This window comes from Barbus barbus (genome assembly GCF_936440315.1).
Source record: "Barbus barbus genome assembly, chromosome: 14".
Lineage (NCBI taxonomy): Eukaryota > Metazoa > Chordata > Actinopteri > Cypriniformes > Cyprinidae > Barbus > Barbus barbus.
The window spans coordinates 17,347,126-17,371,598 of record NC_136742.1 but is presented as its reverse complement, the minus strand read 5'-3'; the positions used below and the strand labels follow the sequence as shown (position 1 = coordinate 17,371,598).

Below are 24,473 nucleotides of genomic sequence, written 5' to 3'. Positions count from 1 at the left end.
TAAGTACATGCAAATGTCTTACAGTAATTTATATGAATGATCTGAATATATGTTTATATATTTAAATGTATATATTATTTTACTGTATTATCTATTTTTTATATTATGTTTTGTCTGTTTAATTGTAGAAGAGTTAAATAAATAATTAAATAATCTGTTTTATTACCTGCATTCTTTGTCAGTACACCCTGATATAACTAAACTCATGACATGCCATGATTACTAGGAATAAACAAGATCTCAAGGATATCTAATGTGGCCTGTGTGTAAGCGTTCAGTGCCTGCATGCTCTCCCATTATGAAAACAGGTGCTCATTAGCAAGACTTTCCTTCTCTGTTTTCAGAAATAAAACAGTAAATTTAAATGATGCTTTAAAATGTTTTGATCCCAATGGATATTGCTGCTGATGAGCTCTTTGTTTAAGGCAGGAAGGGAAGCTCTCAGCATCACACTTGCACACACAGAAATGGTAATCTAATCTGATCAAAGCAGGGGATCAAATTGGTCTGATTAGCAACTCTAATCTGCTCACTCAGGAGGAGAGAGAAAACTCAACTCAAGTGCAAAATGAATGTTAAATGTTTCATTTATGCAAAAAATGCAAGACAAGAAAAATGGAATATGTATAGGCTACATTACATTTGACCTTCATATTCAGACAAACAAATAGGGGTTTCTCCTCTATGGCTACCTAATCTTGACACGTACAGCATCATGTATTGATTCACTTTTTCCCCTGACTGACAGTGTTTTTGTCTTACCCAAAGCAGCTGATGTCGTACTATTTATAGAACCTGTAGTATTCAAATATGATAACTATATGATTGACTATTCTCTCTAAAATACATAATAAAGCTACTTTAAAGAGGTGACCATTTTTTTCTTGAAGCAGTATCATGATGTGACAGCTTTACCACTGCTGTTTCATATTAGGCATGAACGCATACACATGAGCATGTCATTAGGGCTGTGTTTCCTGCTCTGCCTTAATTTTGCAACCAATGAGGCGTAAGAAAGTAATGGCATACTGAATAACATACTTAGTTAGCATCACATGATTCATTCCCCCCACAAGCATCTTTACACACCATCAATCTGGTCTGACACTCAACACACTGCTCTACTTCTGGTTTCTAGGGCGACCAAAGCTGAAGCTTTCAACATGTTACCTACAGAAAATACAGTATAGTGTGCAACAGTGCTACAGTTTAAACAGCAGATGACTATATCATGACTGATAGTGGGTACAACATCTTATCTTATGTGTCTTTTCACATTGGATATGAAGGCGAAGACAAGCATATTATGTAGTAATACTAAGTGGTTAAATTATACATAATATGCTAGTTTATCTCAGAACTCTGCAACTCTGGAACTGAAAGTTCTTAAAGGGACAGTTCACCCTAAACTTTTAATTCAATAGTCATAATTTACTTACATTCATACACTTTTTCTTCTGTGAAAAAAAAAGAAAAACGTTTGAGCTGTTAACTTGAAAAACACTACAACTCAATCACTGAATCAGTGAGTTAAAGGGATAGTTCAACCAAAAATGTAAATTCTATTATTAATTACTCAATCTCATGCCGTTCCAAACCTGGAACACAAATTAAGATATTTTTGATTAAATCTGAAAGCTTTCTGACCCTCCATAGACAGCAATGTCAGTGCATACATCTTGGTACTCATCATGGTGATTAAATTCAATTCAATTTGATTCAATTATTTATTTATTATTAACTTAAACAGAAAAGACAAAAAAATTTAACTAACTGAAATTAAGTGAAATAAAATTAAGCTAACGTACTAAAATTACTAAAACTGAAATTAAAAAATTAAAGTTAAACAGAAATATTAAAAATAACAAAATTACTCAAATTTAAACTAAAGTTAAAATGAAAACTGATTCAAAGTATTAATAAATATTATAATAGTACATAAATAATACAAAAATAAACACTGAACTTCATTGAAAAGATCTGAATCAAAAGAACAACTTGTTTATGAATTGAATATCAAATAAGCAGCAACAAAGAAGGGTTGGAGAAAATGTTTGTTTGTCTGAATGAGAACAACAATACAAATCACACAAAGTGGTCTAATGTCTTCAGACAAAATATTATGCATGAGCGATTTGGATCACTTTTATGATGCTTTTATAGCACTTTTGAGTATTGAAATCTTCTGTCACTATTTATCCTTATTGCATGAAAAAAAATCAAAAAATCTCCAAAATCTCTCTATGTGTCTTCTACAAAAATATCTAATTGTACAGATTTGAAAGAGCATGAGAGTAAGTAAACAATGATATTTGGAATGTTGTTATTGAACCATTACTTAAAACAGTATGAAATGCTATGACAGAGGTTCATACTTGGTGGTGAAAACACTGGACCTTGTTTATTGCGGAATGAACTACACACTTCCACAGTCAGCTCTTCTGCTCTTAAACCCTCTCTTTCTTCATTACTGTTGTCTCTCTCTGGGCAATTCTTCATCCTAATCTCATTTCTCCATTCATTCACTCTCTCTGCCTCTGATTCAATCTTAAAAGTGGTCCACACAAAGGGCACACAAGCACTACAATCCAGGTCAATAACAAACTGACCAAAGATGCTCTAACACACTAGCTTTCAGTGGCTAATCTAAAGAGCATCTATATTTTTAAACTATTTAAACGTCTGAAAAATGAGACTGAAAGTGCATCCACATAAACACAAACAAACTCTCCTCAAGTACCAGGACAGAACGTCTCCCTAAGGATGATTTTGAAACAGGAGACGTCATAAGCACCGCAAAGCATCAATTGGAAACCATGGTAAACTTTGCATGCGGCTGTGAAAATAATTTCAATTGCATCACACGTCTCACAACACTCAGCTACAGAGAGACGAACAGTACTGACGGCAAACAAACTACGTACAGTACAGGCAGCCAAACAACATTATAGCAGAATCATAATGATACATAGGTGCAGATATCAAATAAAACATGCACAGATATCACAATCCAAGTTAGAATCCATTCAGAATTCATTTCAGCCTTTAAAGAAAATAACATCTTCAGTACGTTTATGCTGTGTCATCCTACACAGTGGCGAGGTCACCTTTAAGAGAAAGCATGCGTAAGCACCTACCCTGCAGCCTCTGCATCTCATTGGCAATCTCCCTGTCTGAACGGCCATAGCGCTGAGCAGATGCCATTCCACTGATTCGAAGTCAGTGGTGCTGATGCAGGTCAGCGGATGCGGCTCCACCTGACACTTCTCCAGTGATCCAGGATCAGCTGAATCTACATTAAAAAACGTAATTGTTTTCAATCAGCGCATGCCATGCAAACATACGGTTTCTTTCCTCCCCTTGAAGTTCTGTGGCTTCTGCAGGAAGCAGCATCTTCCCTTTGCACTCTCTCTCTCTCTTTCTGCCTCTCACATTCTACTGTAGGCATCAGCATAAGTTTTCACTGCCACCTTGTGTCCAATCAGAGTGCAGATCTCAAGTGCAGTCCAATAGTAAGGCCCGAATCGAGTTCTGCTGTGTGTGAGTGTGTTACTTTAGCAAAGTCAGACAACATTACTCTAAGTGATTCAATTAAAATGTGTTACATGTCTGAGCTTCCGCTCATGGAAAATGCACAAGATGTTGGAATATGGCGTATCTCAAGCATGGGACTCTATTAAGTGTAATTCAAGTAGGGCAGTTAAAGCTCTCACACCAGAGACACGCTGTTATGCTTTTCACTTCCATTACTGGTTCAATCACACACATACATGTTATAGGAAAAAAAGCAAAGTGAAATGGCAGACTGGAGCATTAAGCTCGGCATTCAGAGACCACTCTGCTGAGTCTGCTGATTTTCAAACTGCGATGCTTAGCAATGACCTCTACACAGTCACTGCAGATGGATGTGAGAGAGAGAGCACAGTGTGAAGTTACTGACACAAGTCCTTGTGCGCAGAGGATCTTATGTTGTTCTTGTTCACTCACCTTCTCCAAGGAGCCAGTGTGAAGCCTCTGTATCCTACGTCATTTTGAAGAACCCATTAGGCGACAAACTGTTCAGCATCACACATCAACATTCTGCTAAATGTTTTCCTGGGAATAGATAAAAAAGAAAGAGAGGGATTCATGCTGACAAGCAAACAAACAAACCAATTAGCAAATAAGATCAAGAATGGTGATGTCCAGGGAATTATTTGAAATGCAAATAAGATCAAATCTAAATTTAGCCAGAAATGCTGTTATGCTGCAACATGTTCTCTAAAGAGTAACAGAGCCATCTGCTGTTCAACAAGAGAAGATGGATAGGATAGGATAGAGAAGTTAGAGCAGCCATAAATTTCATGTATTTTATTTTGAAATACTACATTTTTATAAATATTATTTTTAATAAAGAAAAAAATAAAATAAAATAGTCCCACCAAACATGAACTAGGCATGTTTTAGGCACAGGTCATTTTTATATAAAACACAAAATAGGCTGAAAATAAAGTGTAATGTATACTTCAGACCTGTGTATGGCAACAGCTGATATCAGCACTCCACAGCACAAAGCAACAATGAGAGGAAATGTCAGTTTAGGGCCTGTCCCGCACCTCCCAGACCAGCGGCTCTGTCCTACAATCCTGTGCTATCTACTGTCCATAATCACTAACCTCCAGATACCCTTAACGAACACTATGAAGAAAAGAACACAGTTCTCACAGAGGTGAAAGTGGTCTGGTTCAGGGCAAAATCCTGCTTTCTTTGCAGGATCTTCTCAGGATTCTGTTTTTGCAAAAGTTAGCCTGGTCAGGATAACCCAGCACAGAGCTGGCACTCTACATGCAAAATCTGAAGCATTGTGATGACCAGCACGACTAGAGCCGACAAAATGGAACAGTAAAAGCTCAAAAAATCTTGGAAATTGTGTTATGAAATCTTTTGTTATGAAATACACAGAAAAATGCAAAGGTTTCACCTGTTTGGACTTGGTTTCCTGTGCTGGAATCCTGAAAGAATTCTGGATGCTTTTTAAGTGCTTCAGCTGCCATGGATATGTTGACATTGGTTATGTGTGGAAAAGATATCACAAAAAATTAACACACGAGAATGTGTTCATGTTCCTCTGATGTTTTGGACAGCCATATTAAAAAAAAAAAATGTCATGCTATTTTTATATTGTATTGTATATTATGTTTTTATACAATACACTACAGTTCAAAGATTGGGGTCAGTACTTTTTTTCTAAGAAATTAACACTTCTATTTAGCAAGAACACATTCAATTGATCAAAAGTGACAGTAAAGATATTTATAATGTTACAAAAGATGTATACATGCTGTTCTTTTGCAATGAATGCTGAAAAAATGTATCATGGTTTCCATCAAAATATATAGCAAAACAACTTGTTTTCATTATTGATAACAATACAAAATGTTAGAATGATTTCTTAAGGATCATGTGACACTGACAAAAGGAGTGATAACTGCTAAAAAAAAATCAGCTTTGCTATCATTAAAATTAATAAAATGTTAAAATATATAAATAATATTTGCAATAATTTTATATATTTATAAATATGACTATTTTTTATTAATAAAGTATAATAATAATTTAAAGTCATCATATTCCACAATATTACTGTTTTTACTGTATTTTTGATCAGAGGATGAAATGAATTGTGTAGCTCTTTGCCACTGCAAACTGGCAAAATGCCATCAGTGGTGACAGAACGGTACAGCCTACATTGTTCATGCCAAGTGTCTGGAAGTGAAAAGGAAATAAGGAGAAGTAAAATATGATGAATTTTGGCCAGGGGAAAGGGGACAAATGATAGGAGCGAATGATTTCACATACACCTTGACTCTCCTCCTCTCTGTACCCTCCTCCCTTTCCTCTCCATCCCACAGGAACCCTGGTCTGCATAGATAAGGACAGCCTGCTGCTAATTTTACACAGGAAAGGCAGGAAATGTGAAGTGAAGACTGCTTTTCCACAAACAACAGAGTAGCGACCCCGGCCTTGGAGAGGATCCTGTGTGCCACAGTGCTGAGCAGTCTGGAACTGAAAAAGAGACACAAACAGAGAGAAAGTGAGAGAGGAGGGTCCCTGGAATTGAGGAGTTGGATACACACAGAGAGAGACACAAGAAAAAGTTAAAAGGAATTGTGAAAGAACGAAAGATTTGGAGGGGAGAGACTGCGTCCTCTCTCATCTCCCCTGTATCTCTGGAGGGAGCTATGGCAGATAACAGCACTCATCCTTTTGTGGAGATACTGGAGTCCTTCGGACTGAGTAAGATATTTTACCATCTTTACACACTTTATAAAGAGTTCTCTCTCGCATACACACAAATTAACTCACAGTGTTACAATGTCAACTTAATACTAAAAAAAATAATAATCTGGAGAGTGTAGAAAATACTGTGTCGAGTCTTTTAAGAAACAGAAATGCATACTGTAGTAACTAGTAGCAAATGATATTGGCAAAAGTGGTCCATAAAAAAAACAACACCGCCAGTGTGCTGCTTTTTCCATTCGGTCTTTCCAAATGTCATTTCCAGATGATCCTTCACTCTGGACTGTGATTCCTTTCACCTAGGGAGAAAATTGCATATAAACATCCACATTATTTTACACACAAGTCTCTAAAGAGTCATATTTTTATAATACTAATAAAAATCTGTAGAAGTTAGGTGCTGCGGTTAAAAATGTCTGCTTCAATCAAATACATTACTAAAACAACACTGGCTCCTATCTATGAATAATTGTACTCTTTTTAAAACTAATTTTAATTTGAGGAATTCAAATTTAAAGCCAAATTTCTCACTCAAAGTATTGTCAGTTTCAAAAGACCTTAAATGGCCTGTGCCAGATAGAAGCCCTGTGTGCTAATGAAACTGGTATTTCTGTAGACAATGGAATGCCATAACAGGAAGCTTCCTAAAATACAAACTATTTAATTCATTTAACTGTAAATGATAAGAAAACATTGGGTGCGCCTTCTATTGTGAAATTTATCGAATTGAGTTGTCAGGATAGGCGCTCCTGACTGACCTTCGATCTCCTGATAGTTTCCTACTTTATTGATATTGATGGATATCCTACAGAGTTAAGTATTTCTGTCATTGGAGAAGAATGCCGTCAACACTTCATTAGCCATTTGAAATATATAAAAACCTTGTTCAGGGATTACTTGTAACCAATCGTTTAACAGCATGTTTCATAAAAAAAGAAAACAGAAGCGAATTATGCAGACTGCTCGACATGTTAGTCATTTCTGTTCGTCTCGCAAACTGTATTTTGGCGCCCCTAGCGCAGTTTGCCAAACAGCGTCAAGCATCTTGAAAAATAAATGTTTACGTGATACGTCAAATTGTAATTTAAGGGATTCGCTTAAGTTAAATGCGGTTGTCATTCCTAAAGATCTAGTGTTAGCCTGTAATGGGGTTTAAGGGGAACATTTAAAAAAATGTATTATTTTATTGTAGCCTACAATAAGAGAACACGTTTTTGCATTTCCCTTTTTCCATGGTTTTTCTATGTAAGCATGCGCTATAGATGGACGTGTTTGTCTCGTCTGAAGCGACACGACCACTGCGCTCCATTCGGAAGGGCTCATCCCTAATATGCCCTAATTCCTTCAAAGGGTTTACCCTCCGGAGAGCTTCAGAGGGTTGAAGGGTGTATGGGACCAAACAACTGTTTCTTGAAGTGCCCTTCTGCGTCATCATCTCGTGACCACACAGAGGCGCAGTCATCATCTGTGCAAAGGATCATGGGAGCCCAAAGTGTCCATCAGTTGTACCCTTCAAAATCCTTTATTCCGAAGGGCCCTTTGAAGTAGACAGTTTTGAGGACTTCGGTTTGGAACGACACTTCAATACGGCGGCCATGATTGTTTGCACTGAGGGCGATAAATCCCGTTTGGAACGCACCGGACGTTCTAGAAATGTAGCGTTCAAAGTGACTTAAAAGTAAAAAAAAAAAAAAAAGTGACATTTTTATTAATTTCACGGCACTGTGTTTTGCATTTTTTATTTGCGTTGGCGAACTTTCACGTTAGGAGGTAACCATAGCAGCAGGAGCGTCATGTGGTGACATAAGCAACATTTTGCTTTGGTATCCACTATTTTTGACCAAAGTAATATTACAGCAGCGACAATTACAAGACTTATGTTCAGCAATTTTAATAAAACCACCATTGACATGTTTTGTCTTCGTGTTTTGTTTATGTTTGGAAGGTTTCAGAGCTTGCTATTAAAATGTTGCCAAGTCCACTTATTATAAGCAACTCTGTCTGTAGCCACAGAGTGCTTGCTTAAAAATATGTTTTAACCACTTTTATTTATTTCCTTCCTCCAGGGGATGTGATTCTGGCCTTCTGTCTTTCTATGGTTGTTGGTCTTCTGCTGGGAGCTCTGGTCTATATGATCTTGACCTGGATGTCTCGTCGACGAGCTTCAGCCACCATCACTCGCATACCCATCCACAAGTCCCGCTCCACCACCCGTTCGTCCTCGCCGCGCTCTCGGCCAGGCTACAGTCGACACAGTAGCAGCCACGACCGACGCAGCAACAACAGTCTGGCCAGTGCTGCCTTCTCCTTCCATCGGCAAACCTCATCCTCACTGATAGACTATGGTGACTCACCGGGCCGCAAGTCGAGCTTCCGGGCCTCTACTTTTCATCCTCTTCTTCAGTGTAGCCAGATAGCTCGTGAGGCAGAAGAGGGTGCCCAGGGCAGCCTGCCACAGACCCCCACTCTCACTACTGGCTCTGGGGCGGTTGGCTCCACCAGCACTGTCAGTTCCACGGTCACTCCACCCCGGGCCAGAACCAGGCCGGATTCCTTCTGGGGCAACAGCAATCTAAGGGGCTTTCATGCAGGCCAGACTCCACCACCTGCCTATGAGAGCATCATACGAGCCTATCAGGAGACAACCACATGAAGGAAGAGGAGATGCTACAGTGATGGAGGAAGATAAATGTATTAATAGACTTGGACTAGAAAATTAGACAGCTGAAAGCAATATGGATGTCCTACATCTTAAAACATGGCCAGTTTTTCAATGTGTGTATATTTGCATATTTCTGTTTGTTTGTATTCTATTAAAAAAGGTTATTTATTGGCATCTATGGTTCCATGAGGAACCATCCAGGGAACCATCCATTGAACAAAAGGTTATGTTCTTATAAGAAAAGAAAAGGTTCTTTTAAGAACTGTTCCATGAAAGGTTCTTTGGGGAACCAAAAAATAATACTTTTATGGCATCATTGTGAAAACCTCTTTTTGGAATCTATTTTTTGTCATCTTTTCTTGCACTATATATATTCACTCTATACATATACACATATATAGTCGTGGCCTAATGGTTAGAGAGTCGGACTCATAATCCAAAGGTTGCGGGTTCGAGTCTCGGGCTGGCAGGGATTGTAGGTGGGGGGAGTGAATGTCCAGCGCTCTCTCCACCCTCAATACCACAACTGAGGTGCCCTTGAGCAAGGCATCGAACCCCCAACTGCTCCCTGGGCGCCGCAGCATAAATGGCTGCCCACTGCTCCAGGTGTGTGTTCACGGTGTGTGTGTGTTCACTGCTGTGTGTGTGCACGTTGGATGGGTTAAATGCAGAGCACGAATTCCGAGTATGGGTCACCATACTTGGCAGTATGTATGTCACTTCACTTATATCTGCACAGTTTTGTTTTATTTAACTGGTTTGCACTCTATCTGCCATGTGCCTTATGCCACTTTATCTCTTTCTTTATTTTTCTACAAATGTCCTCATTTGTATATCTGTATAGTTGTATGTACATATGTTTAAACTGTATTTATCCGTATTTGAACGTCTACTGTCAGTGTCTTAAATGTTAACTGTGCACCAAGGGTCTGAGAGTAACGCAATTTCAATTCTCTGTATGTATGTGCCGTACATGTGGAAGAATTGACAATAAAGCAGACTTGACTTGACTGACTTGAATATTTTGTGCGAGGTCAATAAGAAATACTTACAGAGAATGTTTGAAAGAGAGAGTGAGATGACTTTGGTTTCTACAGGTTTGCTTTATGGATTAGTAAAGACAAAAGACCTATATTTTTGCAGGGAGAGAATATGTTTGTAAAGAGTGAGAGAGAAAGATGAGAAAACATGATAAACAGAGAGAGAAAGTAAGAGTCTTAATAAAAGCATGGGGACAAATCTGAAACCATTACTGATCTCTATTGCAAACACTGATTTAAAATCGTTTAGCACCAAACTCATTAGATTGTGTATGTATTGGTTTGTTTTTCGGTGAACTCTAGTCTTTTGGAATCATTGTAAGTATTTCTCAACTGTACTGATAAAAATAAACTGACTCAATGCATTTTGCAATAGCTTTTTGCATCTGCATGTTTTAATTCCTGCATCTTCATAGAAAGTTACCATAAAATTAATATAGTTCACCCAAAGTTTAACTTCTGTCTCTATTTAACCACCTTTATGTCACCATCACTTTATTTCTGCTGATTTTCTTCTGTGGAACACAAAAGAAGATATTTATTTTAGAGAGCTACACATGTCCATGATCTATCATTGAAAACGGCTATAGAGGAATGAACAGACCAAGGACAGAGGTGTTACAGAGAGTTTAGAGCACACACATCCTGGAAGTGACCTGGCATCCTTCACACCCATGGGTAAGTGGTGAATTTCCCTGACAAGAGGAAGGTATGGTCTCAACAGGTTAAAATGTATGCTAACTGTGCCATCTGCACTTTGACAGATAAGTTTCCTCTAGGTTTGCACGAGTGTAAAAAGATATCATTAAAAATTATACAAATGTAAAAAAAAAAAAACTAAATATCTTTTTATCTCGTTAATATCTCATCCTTCTACTGTTCCGCAATATTACCGTTAAATTTATATAGAGGTTTGGAGAAGATAGAATGATTTAATTTCCAGCTATCCAAGGTAGGGGTGATTATTACACTAAACAATGTGTGTGCGCATTAGAATATTACGGTAGGACCGTTTCGACGCGTGACACTGATATATGCGTTACTTGCGGTAATGACGCTCTACGTTAATGTGCGTTCAATCTGAAAACAGTTCCTGTTTATACCTTTTTTACAGTCTATGGTTTATACGCTGTCAAACGTCATTTTTCATACCGCGTTCATTGGAAGGAACTTCTGATTTTATAGGTAAAATTAACATTTAACGTACAGTTTCAGTCGTTAAATGTCAATCTTGGGCGCAGAGAATGCATTTCGCTAGAATAAGTTAACGTTACCCAACTAACTCGGCTTTTTAATACAAGCCGACTGCTTATTACACCATATCAAATGAGGAATTAACATCAAATTAAGATATTTTAGAGCAGTATCAATATCTGCAGTCTCTTTAGGCAAAGAAGCATGTCGACTTTTAAAAACAGCTGGCTGTGACTCTGCTGGCACGTCATGATTCCACCACCTCTTTTCTTAATTTTTTAGTATTTAGGTTATTATAATCGACGTGAGAAGATTACTTTAATCGCAGCAGTCATAAACAGTGGGCATACATGTCTCACCGGCCCTCTGGCCAACATTAACGTGTGCCATCGTCGGATTTCTGCTCGTGAAGCCGTCAATGTCTGCGTCCGCCCTGCGAATGATCCGCGTCCGGAGGCTGAGCACCACCGGACCTGCTGTGAAGAGAGCACTGCCATGGAGAGACCTCAGTGAGACTCTGAACCTACTTTATGGTGCATTTATGGTTTATGGTGTTGATGATGATGATGATGATGCCCAAAAATTATGTCTAGGAAGGCAGTTCACTTTTTGAAACCACTTTAATCATTTGGCCACGAATACTTACCATATAGAATAAAATAAAATATTTTTTGTAGTAATTGAAAAACTTACCGTTCAAAAGGGGTCTATAAGATTTTTTAAAAGAAAATGATACTTTTATTTAGCAAGGATGTGTTAAAGTGACAGTAAAAATTCGATAATGACACTAAAGATACCCGTTTCAAATAAATTTGTTCTTTCTATTCATCAGAAAATCCTGAAAAAAATATCACGGTTTCCACAAAAAATATTAAGCAGCACAATATTGATAATAATAAAAAATGTTTTTGAGCCCCAAATCAGCATATTATAATTATTTCTAAAGGATCATGTGACACTGAAAACTGGAGAGTTGACTGCTGAAAATTCAGCTTTGCATTACAGGAATAATTACATTTAAACTATATTCTAATAGAAAACAGTTATTTTAAATAACACTATGATCATTTGATCAAATAAATGCAGCATTGTTGAGCACAAGAAACTTTAAAACGTAAAATTAAATAAAAAATGAATAAAAAAAAAATGACCCCAAACTCTTGAACGGTAGCATATATATACCATAAATTAAAAATATATGTTTTTTTTGTCCTACTAATTTCCTATGGGTCCTTGTACAGTTCATAAATTGACAGATTTATTCTGAATACTTAACTGAATAATTCTGAATGCTGGTCTTCATCTCTTTTGTTTTTGTCTTTAGGAAAAATAGCAAAATTGACAGGAGCAATAGTATTGGGGTGGGTTTTTTTTAATTATTTTTATTTTTTTGCATTTATTTAACAAGCTATCAATAAAATTATATTATACAGTATCATGCAGCACATACACAAAGAATGTCAGTGGAAGCTAGGGCTGTCGATTAATCGAATCGCAATCGCGATTTGAGATTTGCTAATCGCAAAGCCTGCGATGTGGACGCGATATTACTCTGTTTCAGAGCATATGACTGCCAGCCTTGAGTGACGGGCTTACTAACCAATAGAGTGAGAGCACCTCCGTTCTTCCCGATCAGCACTGCTCTAGCCAAAACTGCGTAAACGCCCACCATTTAAAAAGGGTCAGATCGAAAGTTTTAAATCGAAAGCAAATTAAAACTAAAGAAAAACATAACTTCAGCTTCGAAATGACAGACAACAAACAAAAAAGGTCATTTGCAAGAGCTCCCGTATCAGTTCTGCTTTCAGTACTGGAGAATAAAATATACATTTTTAGATGTTTTTATTTGTAGGCTACATGAACCTTATCTTACACATTTTATCTCCCCAACAGATTAATTTGAAATAAGTTTATAATGCATGTTCGGTAATTCAGAAGATCGCACACACAGCCCGTGTCTCTGAATTCTTCTCATACTCGCTCCGCTCTGCCCCACGCTGCGCATCTCCCGAGTCTCACGGACGAGCCATTTACACGCAGCCTGTCTCGTAATGCTCTTTTATACTGACGGCCTCGCGCCCGGTTCTGCTCCGCAAGTCTCTCACGAGCTCATCTGGCAATATGGACGAGGCCTGACGCACGCGCGCAACCTGTGTCCACTCGCGCCTGGCTCCGCGTTTAAAACGAATGTAAATAACTACTTGCCAATTTCACTCGGATGAAATTAAACATTCAGCACATTTCCCACTTGTTCTTAAGATCACAAATACTTAATACTTTAATAATTGACTAAAGAAATACAGTTCTTTATTTATAAAAAATAAACAAATCTTTCCTGTGATATTCAGTAATTCTGTAATAGTAGTAATACCATTATAATCTTCCCTGCAGAAAAACACACACACAAAAAAAACAGTAGAACCCCTCCCAAAAAAATGTAATGGATTTAAGGGTTATAATGGGAATTGTATTGGTTTTAATGTAAACTATAATGGTGTCTGCTGGTATTTGATGCATTCTATTGGTGGGATGTAATCAAAGTCTCTTTATATAGTCTTTGATGTAATCTAGCAGATGGCAACCAATAGAACAACAGTAATTCCTATTGGAATAATGCCCAAAACAAAAATAATTTCTGTGATGATTTCTATTGTTTTTTTGTTAGTTTTTTTCAGCAGGGTAACGATACTCATACTGTCCTGCACATTATTGACAATATTGAGCTGAAGCTTGACTTTGCAAATTTAAAATCGCAAATCAAATCGCAATCGCAATATCTGTCAAAAAAATCGCAATTAGATATTTTCCCCAAATCGCACAGCCCTAGTGGAAGCAGCTGTTAATGATATAAGCCAGGTTTGTTACCCTTTCCAGAAACACATTCTGACTCTATAAAGTTTGCTTACACAGAGGCTGTGTTTTCATCACATACGAGGCGGTTACTCTGAACCAGGCTGTCACTATCGACACCAGTGCCATACTACAGGAGAAGCACAAGTCCTACATCTACCTTACTCACACCACTAATGGGGACCAGGAGAGCCTTGCTTCTGGTACATTCTGGAATCTTTACCACTTGTGTGTATGTTTGTGCTTGAGAGAGTGTGTAAACATCAGTGAGCCAAAAGATTCATTTGCTTTTACATTTACATTTTGTTCCTCGAAAGCAACTTGCATCTGAGGAACACTACACCATAAACGATTCATCCTTTTTTTTTTCTTTTTTTTTTGCTGGACCTTTGTATTTATGCCTTAGTTTAGATTAGATTTTTTGCTAGTATATTGTAGATGTATTATTTGAGATTTTGAACAATTAGACATTCAAATAGCCCAATCATGTATTTTGTTTTACAGTTAATGTATACAAATTTATTGATTGCCCACGACAGACATTGTTTCTTTTCTAGGCCTCATCAAGACCAGGAAGGAACTTCATAAAGCAGCTAGAAAGTTTCTTGAAATTTCATCAAGAGTTCTCCTTCGCCCATTGGATGGTGAGTAGTTTCATCTCTGTTTGATGGCATTGACAAGTCTTTGTGCCCGTTTTAAAATATTGTAAGTAATATTTGTTGACAGTAGGCACTGTGTGAAACAGCATGGTTATATTTGAGGACATGCTTAGAAAAACCACTTGGGGACAGAATGGTTATTGTATCTCAGGAAACATATGCTTTCTGTTGAAAGTTAAATTGACAGTATTTTTGACCTAGATGTCACCTGTATCTATACAAAGAGGAACAGACATGGAATGTTGTTCTGTTTTAAATAGGCTAGGTATTTTACTGTCTGTTCTTTTCTTCTGCATATAAAATCTAATTTGTGGCACCAGGTTTGATGTTAAAGAGTAGTTTATAATGTACACTACTTGTGAAAAGTTTGGGGTCAGTAAGATTTATTTATTTTTATTATTTATTTATTTTTTTATTGACTCTAAACCTTAATGGTAGTGTACATTTAGAATAAAAAGTTTAGTAAAGTGAGCAATAGCAGTAGACTGATAGACTATAGAAAAATGTGTCGAGAGATGATCAGAAGTCCTGTACTCCCCCTGTTTAACTGAAAGCATCTGTTTCCATTTAACTTATGCCAAAAAAAAACCTCTTCATATCAACTTTTCATATCATTGACTTCATATTAAATCATGATTTTAACATAATTTACATTAGACCGGCCCCATCCATCACTGCTTTTAAATCCTATCTTAAGACATGCCTATTCCTCCGGCTTTTACCATTACTTAAAAATGTTATTTTGGGTGTCTCTTGTATTAATGTGATTGTCTATTGTCTATCTTCTTCCCTTTTAGTTGATTGGTATTCTTTTATTCATTGTACAGCACTTTGGTAAACCTCGGTTGTGTTTAAATGTGCTTTATAAATAAACATTGATTAGTCATTTCCAGTGTTGGGGGTAACGCATTACAAGTAACGCGAGTTACAAAATAACATTACTTTTTTCAAGTAACTAGTAAAGTAACGCATTACTTTTTAATTTACAAGAAAATATTTTTCAAAAAAGTAATGCCAGTTACTTTTTTCCCCATTTATTGACTGACAGTGCGCTGTGAACATGCTGTTACTGTAGTTCTAGACTAAATGTGAATGTGCATTAATTCATCCCACTCGCAAAAAACATTTAGTATTCATCAAAATGAATTAAAACAGTGAAATGCAAACTCAGAATATGAAGCAAACCTGCAATAATTAAATATGTTAACTAACACAAATATATCTAATCCCATTTTATTAACCAATGTCTTTGCTGCTGACCTTTGATAATCCAGTTCAACCATACTAATAAGCAAAAATGACTTGATAAACTAACAATTGTGCTTAATTGTTTTTTTTATTGCTGAAGTGTGTTGAATCTTCATCTCCTGCGATCTACTGTACAGACGTGAATTTAATTTTCCTTCATCCTGAGGTTTATTCATTACACTTTTTGGTGTGAAAGGGCTTTTACATTTGCTATAAATAGAACTTCTTGTATTAAAAACAATCAAGCCCTGCTCATATTTAAAAAGTAACGCAAAAGTAACGTAATGCATTACTTTCCATAAAAAGTAGTAATGTAATTAGTTACTTTTTTAGGGAGTAACGCAAATTACGCAATATTGTAATGCATTACTTTTAAAAGTAACTTTCCCCAACACTGATCATTTCTAGTATATCTCTGTGTTTACAATGATGTGAAATAAGCATATGTTAATGTTTGTTTATATCAGAGCATCTCAGTCATCTAGACGCAGACCCTCATGAATGTGCGCTATGGGTGCTCCTGAAGAAAACCCGCTCTGCCGACCGGGCCGTTAGACAGCAGGCGGTACAGGAACTGGCCCAGAATCACCACTGGCAGGGTGAGAGATTGCAGCACACTTCAATCTTTTTCAAACTTTTCTCAGTATTATAAAATGTCATGGTCTGCTGACTTTACTGCTTGCTCTTGTTCTTGCTCAGCAAAACTTATTTCTATTGCGCAGTCCCCTTTGCCTACCAAAGAAAAACACTTCACTATAACTCTGTGAGCTCTTGTCCGTCACAGATTATCAGTACCAGACTGCAGCACAGGCGGTAGATCAGCGCACAGCTGTGGCTCTCGCGCGCATACCTAACGTGGACCTGCGCTTCTTTCTCCCTCCACCTCCACTGCCGCACACTGACGATGTGGGTAGCTATCATTCAGACAATAGACAAATTGAGCTGCTGTGTAATGTCAGATATCTGTGATAATATTATGCGCATGTATAGGATATATCGATAGAAGATGGACTTAGGCAGTTACTGGCATGTCTGCCCCAGTCAGAGGTGGATCAGTGTGTGCGGTACTTCACCTCTCTGGCACTAAGAGAGAGCAGCCAATCACTAGCCTCTCAACGGGTGAGACATACATAGTCAAACGGTTCCTAAGAATCCTATTCTTTTTTTCCATAGTTTGTTTAACAATAACCTACGCTCTCAAACTACCTAAATATTTGTGTTTATTTATTTATCCCTCAGAAAGTATTCTTTCGAATACTTTTTGGCTTTGTAATATTGTGATTCACTATGTACCAATTCATTTTTAAAATCCCTATGGGAAAATGAATGGGAAAAACCCTTCTGGAATCATGGACCCTGAAAAAGTGTTTAAGCACCATTATACTTCATTTAATCAAATTTATATCCATATAAAAGTGCCACTGTGTTAGCTGTGCATTTTGGTCTGTGATTATAGGGAGGGCTATGGTGTTTTGGAGGAAATGGGTTGCCCTATGCCCAAAGTCTGACTTCCACCCCCTCTGAGAAGGTGGAGACGTTCTGCCTGCAGGCCCTGGTGCAGCACTCAAAGGTGAAGATTTACAAATTCTGCAAAGCGACATGTATTTGTGTAGCAAGGAAGTAAGCAATGATCAAAGAAAACAGGATGCTTGTGTGTGTTGAGTGATGTTTTGTAGATATTCTTGATGTATACCTTCAGTTGATCAGTTTTAATCAAGATTTTGACTAGCAAATTGTTGGTAATAAACTAATTAATTCAAATTGTTCTTTGTTCACAGGTCCAAAGTCATTGTGACCACATTGTTGCTAATGGAGGACTGCAGCTCTTGCAAAGAGTCTATCAGCTTCGCAGAGACTCTCCGAAAATTCAACGCAACATTGTGCGAATTATTGGAAATCTCGCCCTGAATGAGAGCTTGCACACAGCCATAGTACAGTCAGGTTAGCTTTATATTTTAGAATAACTGATTTTATGTTGAAAAATAGTACCACACAGGCTCTCTCCACCCTCAATACCACGACTGAGGTGCCCTTGAGCAAGGCACCGAACCCCCAATTGCTCCCCGGGCGCCGCAGCATGGCTGCCCACTGCTCCGGGTGTGTGTTCACAGTGTGTGTGTGTGTGTGTGTGTGTGTGTGTGCATTTGTTCACTACTCACTGCTGTGTGTGTGCACTTGGATGGGTTAAACGCAGAGCACCAATTTCGAGTATGGGTCACCATACTTGACAATACGTCACGACTTTACTTTTACTTTAGTAGTTCTTTATTCTCTTTTGTGGTTGACCTTTAGGTTGGGTGACTGTCCTGGCTGAGATGATCCAGTCACCACACATCATGCAGGCATCTCATGCTGCCCGTGCTTTAGCCAATTTGGACAGAGATGCAGTAAGGCAGAAGTACCAGGATGGTGTTTATATATTGCACCCACAATGCCGCACTAAGTATGCATGCTTATATGAAGTTCCACTTATGCTCACCAAGACTGCATTTATTTGATCAAAAATACAGTAAAAACTGTAATATTGTGAAATATTTAAAATAACTGTTTTTAAAATGTAATTTATTCCTGTGATGGCAAAGCTGAATTTTCAGCAGTCTTCAGTGTCACATGAACCTTAAGAGATCATTCTGATATGCTGATTTGCTGCTCAAGAAACATCTTATTATCAATGTTCAAAACTATTGTGCTACTAAATATTTGGGGGAAATTTGTTGTAACATTATAAATGTCTTTGCTGTAACTTTTGATCAGTTTAATGCATCTTTGCCGAATATGTCTGAAAATGTCTTTTGTTTAGTGAGGATTAATTATGTTTTCCATCCTTCATATTCAGTCAGCCAATCAAAGCCGATGTTCTCTTTGTGCACGGCCTCTTGGGAGCAGCTTTTAAAACTTGGCGTCAAAAGGACCTTGATGTGATGGAAGATGACAAGGTGGAAGGGGTTCGAGTGGACTACACTGAATGCTGGCCCAAGGTCTTTTTTTTTTTTTAAGAATCTTATGAGTACCCAAATATTACTTGCAGTGTAATGGCACTACAGGGCCTCAGGGGTATTTTTGAAGTCTGGCTGAAGTCTAAAGTCAGCAAATTGTTTTGCATTTTTCACAGTCGTGGTTGGCTGCAGACTGTCCAAACCTCAGAATCCTATCTGTTGAGTATGACACCCATTTAAGTGACTGGAAGGCTAAGTGCCCTGCTGAAAACCAAAGGTAAACAGTCCATTTTTGATGTGTGCTGTGCATTACTAAATTATCTTAACATAGCATACCAAATATCCATGTTTGTCCCTGATTTTTGTGTTATACAGGAAGTCCTTGGCCTACAGAAGTCAGGAACTGCTGAGGAAATTGAAGGATGCAGGTGTAGGGGACAGGCCTGTGGTCTGGGTAGCCCACAGTATGGGAGGTTAGTCTATAGTGGGTCTTAGAATAACCAGCACCCAACTATGAGAGTAATTTTCTTAATCTTCCTACATCATATTTGTGTAGCTGTCTAAATTATTTGCAATACAATAGTTTTTTTTACTCTTTATATTGCGACTGCTTATATATGTGACCTTGGATCATAAAACCAGTCATAAGGGTCAATTTGTCAAAATTGATATTTATACATCATCTGAAAGCTGAATAAATAAGCTTTATTATGATAGGACGAAATTTGACCGAGATACAACTATTTGAAAATCTGGAATCAGAGGGTGCAAAAAAATCTAAATACTGAGAAAATTGCCTTTAAAGCTGTCCAAATTAAGTTAATCTTAGCAATTTATATTACTAATCTAACTAAGAAGTTTTTATATATTTATGGTAGGAAATTTACAAAATATCTTAATGGAACATGATCTTTACTTATTATCGTAATGAGTTTTGGCATAAAAGAAAGAAATTATAATTTTGACCCAAACAATGTATTTTTAGTTATTGCTACAAATATACCCCTGCGACTTAAGACTGGTTTTGTAGTCCAGGGTCACAAATAACAAAAATGTCATTTTAGTTTCAACAGGGAGTTTAATATTCATTTTAGAGGATTAATAATCTCACAAGGCCATATTGTGATTTCAGTATTTTAATTAATTGTGCAGCCCTGTTTGTAGCTAAAAAATCCATCTGTAACTCTAAATCAAAACTTTTGTCACAGGTTTACTTGTGAAAAAGATGCTCTTAGATGCCTCTAAAGATCCTGATCTCAGTCCGCTGATCAAGAACACAAAGGGAATTCTGTTCTACAGCGTCCCTCATCACGGCACGTTCATGGCAGAGTATTCTGTAAATGTCCGATACCTCCTTTTTCCCTCCATTGAAGTAAAAGAACTATGTAGAGGTATAATGTGATTTATTTCTGTTCCCTATATATTAATACAATATTAATTCCTCCTGTTAAGATTACGATTCTAAATCTAATTTGCACATCATCTGATCATCTGTTTCGACTCAGACTCTCCAGCGTTACGGGCCTTGAATGAAAATTTCCTGAACATTGCAAAGGAACAAGAGTTCAAGGTCCTTAGCTTTGCAGAAACTCTGCCAACCTACATTGGGCCGATGCTCAAAATATTGGTAATTCCATCGCAGTCAGCGGGTATGTCAGAATAATTGAAGCAGCATTGTGATGTATCATATTTACATAATAATTGACGGTTCCTTTTTCTCTTTCAGATCTGGGTATTGGGGACCTCATCCAGGTGGACGTTGATCACCTCAACATCTGCAAGCCAGAAAAAAAGGACTCATTTCTCTATAAACGTACTTTACAGTTTATTCGGGATGCTCTTGGAGGACAGAGAATTAAGTGAACTCTTAAGTCCACAATCCAAAACCAGTCTCTTGGCATTTCATTGCCTCTTGAGGGTTCAACAATTACATTTTAAAAGATAGTGTTAACTACGAATAGAAGGAAGTTCTAAAATTGCAACTGGATTTTTCTTTTCATTTTTTGTAATTCAGTCAAACCAATATGAATATGCTTTTTGTTTAAACCTCTGGGTTTAACTTTTAATGTGTTTTGCCCACTTCACCGTTGCCTTGTACTGTATTTCATTTCAGTAATTTGGAATGAGCACTTTTCGGCATTTATTTTAACTGGAAGCTATAACAAATTGAGTACCAAGTATATTATGTTTAAAATATCAATGCATATTTTAAAAATCATTTATAGAAAGTCAAAGTTTTTTTATAGTATTTATTTTTCTTGGAAGAAGCAGAAAACTAGCCTTTGTCTTAACTCACCAGCCTTCTTTGTATCCCTACCTCAGACTCACAGGTTGGTACTGATGCTGGCTGTAATTTGCCACTATTTTTGTACTAATGGATTAATTGTATTACTTGCATTGGACCATACTACAATTATTTTGATATGTGCAAGTCAAATCTTTATCACGCTGAATAAAGTTGTGTGTCTTTATATTCCACTTAAATCATACTTTTACTATAGCTACTGCAGCTTTTTATTTCTCAGAGCAGCAGTGCGCTCCAGGCCAGCAGAGTGCAGTAGAGCTCACAGACCGAGCATTAGTCTGTTAGAGGAAGATCATTGTTAGTAGACGGTGGACACTAAGGATTAAAACAAATTGACAGAAAAACAGTAAAATCATATAAGCACATATATATATATATATATATATAATTTTTTTTTTTTTTTTAATTTTCATTAATATTTTGTTAGATGTATTTGATTTGCGAATATATGTTTAGAGATGCGCACAGTATGCGAAACGTTTTTAACGATTACAAACATTCACGGTAACGCTAACCTGCTAACTTTTTGTTATTATTTCTAATCTTCAGAACAATCTTGCCTTTCGTAGATACATAGGCTTTAGCTGAAGAACCAGAAGTGTTAACACAACCCGTCCAAAATGGTTAATGTCTTGAAAGGAGTTCTCGTTGAATGGTAAATTTTACATATAACGATTTAAAGGTGCATTCAATATTTTTTCTCTGATTAAAATGTTTAAACTTATAAATAAACAATTTAAAAAAAATCAACGTGAAGTCATATAGACTTCCAGTAGATGAGGAGATAAGTAGTCGGTTTTATTATATATGGGTAACGTCGCGTGACCAGCAGAAGTACCATTCACTTGATCTTGGAACCGCTTATGAATACTTGCTTGTGGTATCTATTAATATTTGTGGTTGACTGACTATAGAGTATTTCTGCAGTGTTACCTGTAACTGAAAACTTTGGCACAAGGTATCAAACAAAAAATATATATATATGAGTGCACTTTTAAAATAAAGTCATGCACCAGTGCACCATCATTTATGATACTTCTTTTTAAATATGAAACAGTGACCCAGCTATGAAGCAATTTCTTCTATATCTGGATGAGATGTCGGCATTGGGGAAGAAATTTATCATCCAGGATTTGGACGACACGCATGTTTTCATCCTAGCTGAAGTTGTGCAGATTCTCCAGGAGCGAGTAGGAGAACTGATGGACCAGAATTCATTCCCCATCACCCAGAAATAAATGTCTGAATCTGACAGCAGACCTTACAATCTGTGAGAGCAGATGGATGTGGAGATTCTTTCAGCACAATTGCACAAACACAGATGTAACTGAAATATATAGATGACTGACTATCAGTATGATGTTTCAGTTTGACTGTGCATACATTTTTCATCTGACAGAATTTTGATGTTCCGTCTTTATGTTAAGTTCTTTATGTTGCATATGTTTCAAAGACAGCTTCTTGAATCTTTGCTGTGTTCTGACAGTATGGTCAATGAATTGTGTTTTCCATGGAAAATGGCATTAGCTGTAGAAAGAAACAATGGGTTTTTTCAGCATTTCAAAATTGTACACAAACTGAAAGCAGATGGTTGATGACAGTGTGATTTATATACATGCATAATATACAATCATCAAATAAAGGACAATAGAAGCAATCAAAACCAACAAAACAGCAACAACATGCAAGTGTTATGACAAGTCTCAGATAGCCTAACGCAGTACACATAGCAAGTTTTTTTTTTTTTTTTTTAAACGAGTAGATAGAATATAGAAAAAAGGAAACCTAGTGTTTTCTATTGTATTTTTTTTACAAGAAACAAGTAGATAGAATAGAAAAAAAGACAGCTAGTGTTAGTTTTTCAAGAAAAGCTAGCAGTTAGAGAATAAATATGCAATTGATAGAGACATCAAGTGTGTGTGTTTATTTTTTTATTATTATTATTAAAAAGAAGACATATAGATAAAATAGAATTAGAATAACAACATGAAAATAAAAACCAGCTCAAGCCATGTGCACAAGGGTATGAAATAGGGCATTTAGACAACTGAGATGTGTCTGTAATCAGGATATTGGTGAAATACTTTACCTTGTGGTGTGAGGAGAACAAACCGCAAAATCAAAATAGTGAACACCATTATATTTCCAGCATGTTTTGATTAAGGAAGGGAAAGTGGTGCGGTGCACTATTGGAAGTACCTATCTATCAGTCCGTCAGTCACTGCGGTAAAGTTAGTTTGATGTTTGACATTCATTAGACATTCGGTGTGTGTGTGTATACAGGTGCATCTCAATAAATTAGTATGTCGTGGAAAAGTTAATTTATTTCAGTAATTCAACTCAAATTGTGAAACTCGTGTATTAAATAAATTCAGTGCACACAGACTGAAGTAGTTTAAGTCTTTGGTTGTTTTAATTGTGATAATTTAGGCTCACATTTAACAAAAACCCACCAATTCACTATCTCAACAAATTAGAATACTTCATAAGACCAATAAAAAAAAAAACATTTTTAGTGAATTATTGGCCTTCTGGAAAGTATGTTCATTTACTGTATATGTACTCAATACTTGGTAGGGGCTCCTTTTGCTTTAATTACTGCCTCAATGCGGTGTGGCATGGAGGTGATCAGTTTGTGGCACTGCTCAGGTGTAATGGAAGCCCAGGATGCATTGTTGGGTCTGGTGTCCCTCTTCTTCCTCTTGACAGGTCAGGTCAGGCGAGTTTGCTGCTAATCAAGCACAGTAACACCATGGTCATTGAACCAGCTTTTGGTACCTTTGGCAGTGTGGGCAGGTGCCAAGTCCTGCTGGAAAATGAAATCAGCATCTCTATAAAGCTTGTCAGCAGAAGGAAGCATGAAGTGCTCTAAAATTTCCTGGTAGATGGCTGCGTTGACTGTGGACTTCAGAAAACACAGTGGACCAACACCAGCAGATGACATGGCAGCCCAAATCATCACAGACTGTGGAAACTTCACACTGGACTTCAAGCAACATGGATTCTGTGCCTCTCCACTCTTCCTCCAGACTCTGGGACCTTGATTTCCAAATGAAATGCAAAATTTACTTTAATCTGAAAAGAGGACTTTGGACCACTGAGCAACAGTCCAGTTCTTTTTCTCCACAGCCCAGGTAAGACGCTTCATGATATGAAACCGAATGTCTATCACTCTGTCTCTGTCTGTCTTTCTGTCTGTTTGTCTGTCTGTCTGTCTGTCTGTCTGTCTGTCTGTGTATGTGTGTGAGCCTAATCAAAGTAACACAAATAGGAGAGCTACAGCTGTTTATTATTTAAAAT

At 37.1% G+C, this 24,473-nt stretch overlaps 3 protein-coding genes across 6 annotated transcripts; all 3 read left to right on the top strand.

The window, feature by feature from the left end:
* Positions 1-5,934: 5,934 nt before the first annotated feature.
* Positions 5,935-9,951, top strand: LOC306879973 (myc target protein 1 homolog). Its single transcript, XM_079433205.1, has 2 exons — positions 5,935-6,276; positions 8,346-9,951. Exons 1-2 carry the CDS (start codon positions 6,222-6,224, stop codon positions 8,930-8,932), a joined length of 642 nt encoding a protein of 213 aa, XP_079289331.1. The 5' UTR covers positions 5,935-6,221; the 3' UTR covers positions 8,933-9,951.
* Positions 9,952-11,022: 1,071 nt separating this feature from the next.
* LOC306880164 (protein SERAC1) lies at positions 11,023-21,349 on the top strand. Of its 4 annotated transcripts, XM_079433494.1 has the most exons (17): positions 11,053-11,166; positions 11,458-11,684; positions 12,500-12,536; positions 14,086-14,228; positions 14,583-14,669; positions 16,400-16,531; positions 16,717-16,838; positions 16,923-17,051; positions 17,389-17,502; positions 17,711-17,873; positions 18,225-18,375; positions 18,769-18,910; positions 19,045-19,145; positions 19,244-19,341; positions 20,077-20,259; positions 20,374-20,517; positions 20,595-21,349. In XM_079433494.1, the coding sequence occupies exons 2-17, from the start codon at positions 11,594-11,596 to the stop codon at positions 20,729-20,731; spliced, it is 1,974 nt and encodes a 657-aa protein (XP_079289620.1). In that variant the 5' UTR covers positions 11,053-11,166; positions 11,458-11,593; the 3' UTR covers positions 20,732-21,349. The 4 variants fall into 4 exon arrangements, with proteins under 4 accessions (XP_079289618.1, XP_079289621.1, XP_079289619.1 ...); XM_079433492.1 differs by having other exon boundaries at positions 11,023-11,708; XM_079433493.1 differs by having other exon boundaries at positions 11,041-11,684.
* Positions 21,350-21,793: 444 nt separating this feature from the next.
* LOC306879826 (general transcription factor IIH subunit 5-like) lies at positions 21,794-22,411 on the top strand (the record flags this gene model as incomplete). The annotated part of the gene is made up of 2 exons (XM_079433026.1): positions 21,794-21,828; positions 22,231-22,411. The coding sequence occupies 2 exons, from the start codon at positions 21,794-21,796 to the stop codon at positions 22,409-22,411; spliced, it is 216 nt and encodes a 71-aa protein (XP_079289152.1).
* Between the last annotated feature and the right edge of the window lie 2,062 nt (positions 22,412-24,473).

What these genes read in the sequence shown, in the direction of transcription:
- LOC306879973 (XM_079433205.1), top strand. Translation starts at nt 6,222, where the DNA reads ATGGCAGATAACAGCACTCATCCTTTTGTGGAGATACTGGAGTCCTTC. An exon ending in ACTGGAGTCCTTCGGACTGA is followed by an intron (nt 6,277 to 8,345) that starts GTAAGATATTTT and finishes TCCTTCCTCCAG; the next exon opens with GGGATGTGATTCTGGCCTTC.
- LOC306880164 (XM_079433492.1), top strand. Translation starts at nt 11,594, where the DNA reads ATGTCTGCGTCCGCCCTGCGAATGATCCGCGTCCGGAGGCTGAGCACC. An exon ending in AATCACTAGCCTCTCAACGG is followed by an intron (nt 17,052 to 17,388) that starts GTGAGACATACA and finishes CTGTGATTATAG; the next exon opens with GGAGGGCTATGGTGTTTTGG. An exon ending in TGCCCTGCTGAAAACCAAAG is followed by an intron (nt 19,146 to 19,243) that starts GTAAACAGTCCA and finishes TGTGTTATACAG; the next exon opens with GAAGTCCTTGGCCTACAGAA.